The sequence below is a fragment of the Simochromis diagramma genome, unplaced genomic scaffold (genome assembly GCF_900408965.1).
Source record: "Simochromis diagramma unplaced genomic scaffold, fSimDia1.1 OVJJ01000131.1, whole genome shotgun sequence".
Taxonomy (NCBI): domain Eukaryota; kingdom Metazoa; phylum Chordata; class Actinopteri; order Cichliformes; family Cichlidae; genus Simochromis; species Simochromis diagramma.
Genome location: NW_024387200.1, coordinates 550,350 through 560,356, shown reverse-complemented (window position 1 = coordinate 560,356; position 10,007 = coordinate 550,350). Strand labels below are relative to the sequence as shown.

The 10,007-nt window shown below is 39.0% G+C and overlaps 2 protein-coding genes across 4 annotated transcripts in view; one reads left to right on the top strand and one right to left on the bottom strand.

Annotated features, from left to right (window-relative positions):
- Window positions 1-10,007, bottom strand: part of sh2d3cb (SH2 domain containing 3Cb) — a 49,424-nt gene that overhangs the window by 21,773 nt on the left and 17,644 nt on the right. For both annotated transcript variants that reach the window (XM_040050387.1, XM_040050388.1), the window contains 2 exons: window positions 7,465-7,859; window positions 7,010-7,107 (listed from right to left, as the gene is read on the bottom strand). In XM_040050387.1, coding sequence (XP_039906321.1) covers window positions 7,010-7,107; window positions 7,465-7,859 — 493 coding nt within the window. The remainder of the gene's footprint in view (window positions 1-7,009; window positions 7,108-7,464; window positions 7,860-10,007) is intronic.
- LOC120745488 (UDP-glucuronosyltransferase 2A2-like) lies at window positions 512-6,241 on the top strand. Of its 2 annotated transcripts, XM_040050394.1 has the most exons (3): window positions 512-872; window positions 1,578-1,611; window positions 3,701-6,241. In XM_040050394.1, exon 3 carries the CDS (start codon window positions 3,703-3,705, stop codon window positions 5,281-5,283), a length of 1,581 nt encoding a protein of 526 aa, XP_039906328.1. In that variant the 5' UTR covers window positions 512-872; window positions 1,578-1,611; window positions 3,701-3,702; the 3' UTR covers window positions 5,284-6,241. The 2 variants fall into 2 exon arrangements, with proteins under 2 accessions (XP_039906328.1, XP_039906329.1); XM_040050395.1 differs by lacking the exon at window positions 1,578-1,611.

The window sequence follows — 10,007 nt, the reverse complement described above, 5'->3', positions numbered from 1 at the left end:
GAAAATAGGTTTAAATGTTAAACTAATTTATTCAAGTCAGAGAATGGTGCATATAATTAAATTTTTGCTTGATGCATAAAGTTAAAAGATTAAAACTGATAAAACAAGTTAAAAAAAAGGGACCTTTCCATTTGATTACATTTTGTATGATGGATTATGTAGAAAAAGTAGAATTGGGCTGAAAGATCTATCGCTTTATCACCTCTTCAGGTTGTAAATCGTGTTTTTAAAAAGTAACTAAGTAACTAATTACTTTTGAAAATAAGTAATCAGTAAAGTAACGGGATTACTTTTTTGGGGAAGTAATCAGTAATTAGTTACTGATTACTTTTTTCAAGTAACTTGACCAACACTGTTGCTTAGCAAGACTGAAACTGTGCAGGACAGGAAGCTGCAGAGTTGCAGAGAGCATGGCGTGCGTTTGCTCTGCTAAGAGAGAACAAAAAGAAACCCTGGGGCAAGAGGCAGTTAAGAAAGATTTCTAAGTAATTGCATAAGATCACGGAAAAAGGAATTGTGTCTTACTGTCACTAACGGTAACTGATGCGTGTTATGTTATCTGCTTACGCATGAGGGGGCGTGAAACCTGACATATAAAACAGTATGACATGTGCTTCCTCTTTGAGATCTATGCAGAGGGTGACGTTGTGTACATCTCCCACATATGTGTTTAATAAATAACTGTTGTTGACTGGACTTGATCTGAGTATTGGTTGTTTATTCTCAGCACATCAAAAAAGAATCGGGACAGTTTTTTGTCTTTCTGCCCGGTTGATGTGAGTCTGAGTGTTAAATTGAGGAGGACAGAGTCCAGTGTCAGATAGACAGGAATCAGCAGATCAATCGGGTGTACGGGGCCCACTAAATTAAAGGTAAGCACAACCTTTTGATTAATAACTGAATTGTGCTGAATTGGAAAGCTAAACTAAATTAGCACTTTCGTTTGTGGTACTGAATCCGATACATATCTGATGTTTTAGAAAGCGACTGCTGTTTGAATGTCATGTCGCGTTACGTCACTGACACAAGACAGACGCCAATTATCAGCACCGCAGAAGCGCCCGAGAAGACATCGTGAACGCTTCCTGGCCATCCAGTGAAACATGAACATTTTATTTGAACTGTATAATCTGCAGATTCTGACAGAAATCTGCAACTATCCTTTGAAGCACCGCTCCTCTCTAAAACAGCAATAAGAATAATTATTAGGCCATATGTAAATAACACCATAACTTTATAACTTAAAGCACAATTGGGAAACAAAGTCCGAAACAACTCTTTACATTAAGGGCCATCAGTCAAACAATACTGTTTGGTCTGGGTCTAAACAGAGCGCGTTGTGTGACGTCTTCTTTTGCGCATGCGGGCCTCTTTGAGGGTTCACACTAGAGCACGTTTGCTGTCACATTTTATTTGTAGTGTGAACAAGCAGACAAAAAAAATCGGATTAGATCAAAAAATCGGAATTGAGCATTAAGACTTGCAGTGTGAACGCAGCCTTAGTTGGAAACTGTGGTCCTTAAACTGAGTGTATCAAAGCAACGAGGATGTGGTTCTGATTGTGTTGTTTTTGTTAGACTCAATACAGACGAGCGAAAGCAAGAGCTGCGTGTAAGTATTATTCATTCATCTCTCCTCACTATTCCCCCTGTTTAAGGGCACAACATTAGGTTTCACATGATTACATTTAATGAAGGACTAAAGACTTATTTGCTGCATGAGTAAAGTGAAATATTGGACTGTACCACTTTACTGGTAGAACATGAAGGATCAAGAATTTGCTCAAATTGATCTTATCCTGAAGAACAGAAATGTCTGTCTCTTTCAAATAAGAAATTAAGAAGCTTATTAGTGTTTCCTTACATTATTTAATTTAAACTGAATCAATGCAAGTCTTTAGCTACTGAAACCAAAGAAGGCTTGAATATGGGCTCAAAATGTGGTCATAAATATTTTGTACTTGTAAAAAAGATTTGTGTGTGTAAAAAAGATTTGTATGTGTGTAAAAAAGATTTGTGTGTGTGTGTAAAAAAGATTTGTGTGTGTGTGTAAAAAAGATTTGTGTGTGTGTGTGTAAAAAAGATTTGTATGTGTAAAAAGAATTTGTATGTGTGTAAAAAAGATTTGTGTGTGTAAAAAGAATTTATATGTGTGTAAAAAAGATTTGTGTGTGCGTAAAAAAGATTTGTGTGTGGACTTAGAAAAAAAAAAACCTGCAAGTTACAAGTGCGAATTTTGACCCTATTTTTCTTCCTTTCATCTGATTGGTCAATGTCATGTCAATCACAAATGTAACAATCCAATCAGAGAACAAATGGGTTTGGCTGTCGGAGGGGCGCTTTTTTGAACTGCAGGTCCTTGAAGGGTGATACAGTTTGAAGCTGCAGGATCTCTATATAAATATCCGATAGCAGCTAGGTCCCCTAAGTTTCAGTAGCTGTTGAAAGGATAAAGTTGTGGTATATCAGTGGTTAGAAATACCATTATTACTTTAGGATTAGTTTAACACAAAGTCAGGGCTGACCCAGGACCATTGCTGTGAGTCACAGTGCGCAGCATAAAAGTCCTTTCACATCGGACGCAGGATGTGCTGCTAATGCTAACTGCTAACTAAAAGCAAAGGATCCAGAATTTGTTACGCTGGCTGCTGGGCTCTGTGGGTTTTTGCAGCAGCTCTACCTGTACTAGATGCACCTGCTCCTTGTCTTTTCTATCTCTGACTTTATGTCCTCTACAAGAGTTTCTGGTTTTTTTTTGCTGGTTCCTCAAATGTTCAATAAAAACATGTATGCTAATTCATAACGAAGAAAGCTTTGTAATGAAGACTGTCATTTCCAAAACACTGCCCGCCCCCACCCCGCGGTCCGCAGCGCTGTTGAAAAGGCTGTGGAAGTCCCTGTATTAAACACGTAGACCTGTGACACAAAAATCACCAAACTCGGACGACCACAGACTGTTTTCCTTCGTGGTGATGAAGGAAAACGCTGGGTTGGCATGTAAAAGGGCATTTATTCCCTTCAAAGACCTGCAGTTCAAAAAAAGCGCCCCTCTGACAGCCAAACCCATCTGTTCTCTGATTGGATTGTTACATTTGTGATTGACATGACATTGACCAATCAGATGAAAGGAAGAAAAATAGGGTCAAAATTCGTACTTGTAACTTGCAGGGGGTTTTTTTTCTAAGTCCACACACAAATTCTTTTTACACATACAAATCTTTTTTACAAGTACAAAATATTTATGACCACATTTTGAGCCCATGCTTGAAGGACAATCTCATAGTGTTTAGAGTTTCACTTTAGTTTCTTATTTCTTATTTTGCTTTTTGTGACTGCGATGTTAAAAAGGTATGAAAATTTAGCAGCAAAGTCACTAACTTATCACTAATGAGGTCAACTGTACGAGATGCTCACTGCTGTGAGTAAGAGGCTCATGACTTTAAGATAATAATTCACATCTTTATCTTAACCTTTAAATTTACGTTTTTATCTTATCTAAGCCAAAACCAAAGCAGACCTGGCAAATACGTCTGACATCCAGTGGTCAAGTTTAAATATTGGCCAGTCCATATTTTCTCAACTTAAACTTTATCTCAGGTATTTCTCCTTATTTATTAGGGTGATTCAAACTCTTAAACTCAAACTCCATCTCCTCATAAGAGATGATCTAACATCCTGACATCTTTGTCTGACTCTTTCAGAGATGTGCCATCCAAACTTGCTGGCACTTGCAGTGCTGCTATGCTCTACATTGTTGGTAAATGGAGGGAAAGTCTTGGTGTTCCCTGTGGATGGAAGTCACTGGATCAACATGAATATCATCATCGCAGAGCTTCACTCCAGAGGTCATGAAGTCACAGTGGTGCGGCCAAACGACACCTGGTACATCAAGTCAGAGTCCCCTCACTACAAGACCATCACTATAAAGTTCTCGAATGGTTTTAACAAAGAGCACTTTGAGGCATTTGTAATGGAAACACTAATCATGCGTCGACAAGGTGCTTCACTGTGGACTCGATTATCAATGGAGCATGACTTAGTGAAACAGTTGTATCAAATGCATGTCAAGGTGCTTGAGATGGTGGAGGGAATGTTTGAGGATACCAAGCTGATGCAGAGCCTCCGTGATGCCAAATATGATTTGGTTCTGACTGATCCTACGACTGGTACAGGTTTTCTTATGGCTCATCGTTTGGGTCTTCCACTTGTCTTTAATGTCCGATGGACTATTCAGGGTGAAGGCCATTTTGTAATTGCACCTTCCCCACTCTCTTACATCCCCATACCAGGGACAGAGCTGACTGACAAGATGACTTTCATTCAGCGTGTCCAGAATATGCTCTACTTTTTCTTCACATGTTTTCACACTTGGTACGTCACAGAACCAAACTACAAACCATTTGTCCATCGTCATTTTGGCAGTGATGTACATTACATGGAGCTGTTTCAGTCAGCAGACATCTGGCTGATGAGAAACGATTTCACCTTTGAGTTCCCTCGACCCACAATGCCAAACGTTGTCTACATGTCAGGATTTCAGTGCAAACCCTCCAAGCCCCTGCCTAAAGAGCTAGAGGACTTTGTGCAGAGCTCAGGTGAACATGGTGTCATTGTGATGACACTGGGATCTATAGTGGAAAAACTTCCAGTGGACATCACTGAAGACATTGCTGCTGCTTTTGCAGAACTTCCTCAGAAGGTGATTTGGAGGCACAAAGGCAAAAGACCATCCACCCTTGGTAATAACACGCGAATCTTGGACTGGTTGCCCCAAAATGACCTCCTGGGTCACCCCAAGACCAGAGTGTTTGTGGCCCATGGAGGCACCAATGGGATACAGGAGGCCGTTTACCACGGTGTGCCCCTGGTTGGCCTGCCCCTTATGTTTGACCAGGCTGATAACTTCTTCAGGATGAAAGCAAGAGGTGTGGCCAAAGTCCTTGATATTGCAACAGTGAACAAAGAAAACTTCTTGGAGGCGCTAAAGGAGGTACTCTACCAACCATCCTACAGGGAGAAGATGAAGGAGCTGTCCAGCATCCAAAGAGATCAGCCTATGAAACCGCTGGACCGAGCCATGTTCTGGATCGAGTTTGTCATGCGGCACAAAGGAGCGGCGCACTTAAGGACGGAGTCTTACAAGATGTCCAGCATCCAGTACTACTCGATCGATGTAGCAGCCTTTCTGCTGGCAGTTATTCTGCTAGTATTTACCATTTTTGTTTCAGCAGTCAGGTTTCTGTTGCGTAAATTATTTTACAGAAACAAAGTCAAAAAGGAATGATGATTGTGTTGCAAAATTTGTAACCACTTTCGTTTCTGAAAATGAGCACAATATAAATGTTTTTTGAATTTTCATCTTGTCAAGTGTGAATACAGATAAACAAGACAATGTTGCTGACTGACATTACTGATTATGTATAATCTTTATAATCCATACATGTACCCTTCAAAAAGTTAAATGAAATTAAAATGTAATTACAGGAAAAAAAACATTCGCAATTTGGCCATTATATTTACCATAATACAGACAGAGTGTGCAATATATAGAATGAAAACCATACTGTTGCACTGTCTTACCTGTCAGCATTAATCACAATCTGTCAGGATTGGTTATTTAAGAAAATGGCTAAATGTTTTTATTGCTGATGTAATTATTAATCTTGCTATATTAATAATTACTACATGATTTCGGGATTTCTGCTATCTAATTAGTTTGCAGCTTCAAAAAACACAATTTAAATTCTTAATAATAGTTTTGTCTTTTAAACCTTTGATGTCTACAAATGTTTGGACACACCTTCTCATTTAATGGGTTTTCTTTATTTTCTTGAGTATTTACATTGTAGACTCTCTGTCAAGGCATCAAAACTATGAATAAACACATACCGAATTTAAACAAAAAAGTGTGAAATAACTCAAAAAATATTTTTGATTCTTCAAAATAGCCTCCCTTTGCTTAGATTACTGCTTTGCACACTCTTGGCATAATCTCGTTCAGCTTCATGAGGTCACCCGAAATACTTTTCCGACAGTCTTGAACGAGTTTCCAGAGATCACAAGCACTTGTTGGCCTTTTTGCCTTCACTTTGCTGTCCATATCATCCCAAACCATCTCAATTGGGTTTAGGTCAGGTGACTATGGAGGCTGACATCTGGCACAGCACTCTATCACTCTCCTTCTTTATCAAATAGCCCTTACGCAGCCTGGAGGTGTTGTTTAGGTCATTGTCCTGTTGAAAAATAAGGACAATGACCTATATATATATATATATATATATATATATATATATATATATATATATATCTTTATCAACAGTTTGATGTCTTTATTAGAATTCCTGATTATTCTTGCCCAGATCTTGTTATACTTTGCTCTTTTTTTCTGTTTCCTTGTTCCTTTTGTGTTTAAAACATGGAAATATAAATATTCTTCATTATACATTATACATAATCATACATTAAACTCAGAGACCCATCCTTGCATTAAACATCAACTAGATTACAGCAACTATGTTTGTGTCCAGCCTGTCCACTGTCACGCTTCTCTTAAGACTGAACTAATGCACATTTAGTATCTAAATTCTGGATAAGGAAACACTTTAAGCTTTGAATAAATTTTGAATGATTTCTTTTAACTCTTACTATTCATCAGATGTCATCTTTTACTGGAAAAGCAAAATGACTACATTTAAAACATAAAATCATGTCGATTGTGAAAAATGTTAAAAGGTTAAAGTGTCTAAGGGTTTAGCCCAGGTCTACACAAGTGACCTGCTGCTGAGGTTATACAAGCCAGAGAGCAAACAGCCACAGATCCTCTGAATCAGGTTGAAGTTCCTGGCTGTTGACTAAAAGCCAGGCAGACCAGGCTGTTGGGGCAATAACAACCCAAATAAGACTCTTTTTTTGACCCTCTTCCTACTGCTGTACTATTGATTCATCATAATACTGATGAGTATTTAGGGATTATCAAGCTGTGAGGCAAGAGGAGAAAAGGTTTAACTTACAGCGGCTAGAAGGAGTAGAAAGAAACAATTCTCCAGGACTCAGCTGGCCATCCTGTTGCCTGTTCACGTCTGCCACCTTGTGGTTGTTAGAGGAAGGACTACATGGAGAGAGATGGCACATATTATAGAACCACAGGACTCATTTTAATTTCATCCACCACATACAATACAAGATTGTAAAGAGGATGAGTTCATGTTTTTACTTAACTGCTCTATGAAGCCCTCCATTGTTTTTCCCCAAGTGAATCAAGAAATTCAACGTGGCAAACTTTTTATTGGATTATGTTTTTCTTTCTTACTATAAAATAAACTTTATAGCCTTAAACAATCAAAAGTCAGACAATTCATTTACAGTCCTCGTGTGTCATAGTTTTTCACATGAGTTCACGCTGTGCGTTTATTATGTTACACATAAAAATCGTAACTTAAAAGGAATTAAACAAGTGGAACTGCACCTTCTCGGACAGACCCTCTCCTCTCCTCCCATGCTACCGTTCCTCAGCCCCCTTTGACCCGATGAGGTGACGGCAGTGGTGCAGAAAGCCGTCTCCAGGTAGCTAAGTGGCAACGTCCTGTTGACTGGCTGGTGAATCTGAGCTCCGCTCCACCGAGTCAGAGCCGCCCGGCTGCCCACATAGAAATGAACAAGGGCAGGTAAGGAGTCGAAGGCCTCGCCCTCCAAGCTGTACTGAACCCGAGTGTACGTCTCAGCGGACTGAACCACCGCCTTCCCGATGACGAAGTGAAGCGTTTTCTGCTCCCACCGGCTGGTAAGGACAAAGTCACCCTGACTGGACTGAGAGTCCCTGACAAGAAAGTCACCATGGTTCACCACAAGGCTCTCCGACACCTGAACAGATGTTTAAATTTCTGTTAGTTATTAGACGTTTCATCATTTTTACATTTATACCGATGTGATTAAAGATGCAGTGTGATGTTTCACTTTTATTTTATGTTGTCTAATTGATATATTAATTTTATTTAAAAAAATGTTTGGAATGAATTGGGTTAAAAAAATACAATAATAGTCACATAACTCAAAATGTACCTGTGTTTAATAGTGATGTAAACAATATTTGTGAAAGTTTTTTTTACATTTGCACATCTAAACACTCGGACACAGAGGAAGAAATCCAAGTTAGTTTAAATCTCATTCCTGAAAGTGTTTCTCAAACTGTGAGGCTTGGATAGGGCTGCTGCTGGAGGGTGAAACCACCAGGGGAAAAATAAAGTCAAACTAATTTAAATAAACAGGAGTCATGAAAAATAAACAAGCATTTCCAAACACTATCATGCTGACCTTTATTTCACTAAATTCCCTTTTTGTATTGACACTAAACGATTTATAAGAATTGTGGAAGCATCAACGTTTCTGCTTCTGCTTTTTTGATTTTTGTATTTAAAATGAAAACTAAGAATAGAGGCTGGCATGTATTGAACAGAGAGGAAAACCTTTTGAAGGGGTTTTGTAATATAAAGTATACCTAAACTCCTTCTAACATCATTCTGTCTCCAAAGTTTAGCCCGATGCTCCCCCTTGTGGCCTAATAGCTACATGACTGTAGTATCTGAATAAATGCCGTAGTAAGCTTTGCAGTCTGGGATTTGCTGTGTGGGGTTTGCAGGTTCTCCCTGTGACTGTATGGGTTCTCTCTGGGTTTTGCGAATCTGAATGTTTTCTGTCTCTCTGTTAGCACTGCGATAAACCGGCAAACTGTCCAGAGTGTACTCCACCTTTCACCCTCTGTCTGCTGGGACAGGCTCCATTGACTCTCAACTGGATAAGCAATTAAGAAAACTGATGGAAGTTATTTCTACAGGTTCTGATTGTTCAGTTCTGCTCTGAATCCAGTTCTAGCTGGATGGGGCAAATGCATTTCTTTAAAACAAGCTTGCTTTAATAATATGTTTTTTAAAACCCAAAGATACTCTCTGTTTTATCAGGAAGCAATGCAGCAAATCTGACAGAAAAAGAAAAGATGCAAAAGAAAAGGTGTTCTAATGGTGATATAGTTATCCATGCTTCAGTGAGCTCATTAGTCTCTTAGATTGAAGATGCTTTTTAACCAGCATGAGCTTTTCCCCTGAAACAACAACCTTTTCCCTTCAGGTAGCCTTCATTCCCACATCAGCCTATCAGCTTGTCCTTCCATCATAGGATGTTGGATACATCTGACTTTTTGATAGGTGCATTGCATATTTTTTAAACTTCATTTTATGTTTTAGTTTTATTCTTTATTCTCTGTAGAACTACTTTGTTACATTACTCTTTATGTTACTTTTTTGTTACTCAGTATCACCTGTGTAGATTCCGATTAACAATCTAACACTAAACCTTTCATATTCACACATATCTGCACAAAACAATCCCTGTCCTAATAAGGAGAACACCTAAAAGTCTTTTCCTTTCACAGCCTAGACAAATATCTGACAAAACCAACAACCGATTCGGTGAAGAAACAGCCCACAGAGCACATCACAGGAAAAATATTTTTCCGTTAGTGGGCTCGACTGTATGAACAAGTATGGAAATGCACACTCCTACAAGACTTTTGTTGCGTGTTGAAAAACAAACTTTGACTCTTTGGTTCACGCTCACTTACACTCTGGGTCAGGAGATGTGTAGTACTCCTGAAGGTTTCCCTGATTGGTTAAGTATACTAATTTTCTTTAGCTCCAGTTGCTTCATCACGAGCCTCGCAACTTTGGTGATGAAGCAGCTGGAGTCCAATGTTTTAAAAAAGTGAAAGGAAAAGTAAAGAAACTAAAATTAAACCAACCTTTGAGAGCATACCCCCCCTCCCCCCATTCACTACCATCCTCACACCCACTTAACCACCACCGCCCACTATTTCCACTCTCTTGTTTTTGTTTCATTGCTGCATTTCTAATCGATTACTATCCCACGCTCTAGTCTGTAGTGACGTCGATCAGTAACTAAGAAACTAAAGCCATTTTTGTTACGTAATGTTCACAGCTGGTTTGTGGTGAAAACACG

Coding starts and splice junctions, on each gene's coding strand:
- LOC120745488 (XM_040050395.1), top strand. CDS start 3,703: ATGTGCCATCCAAACTTGCTGGCACTTGCAGTGCTGCTATGCTCTACA.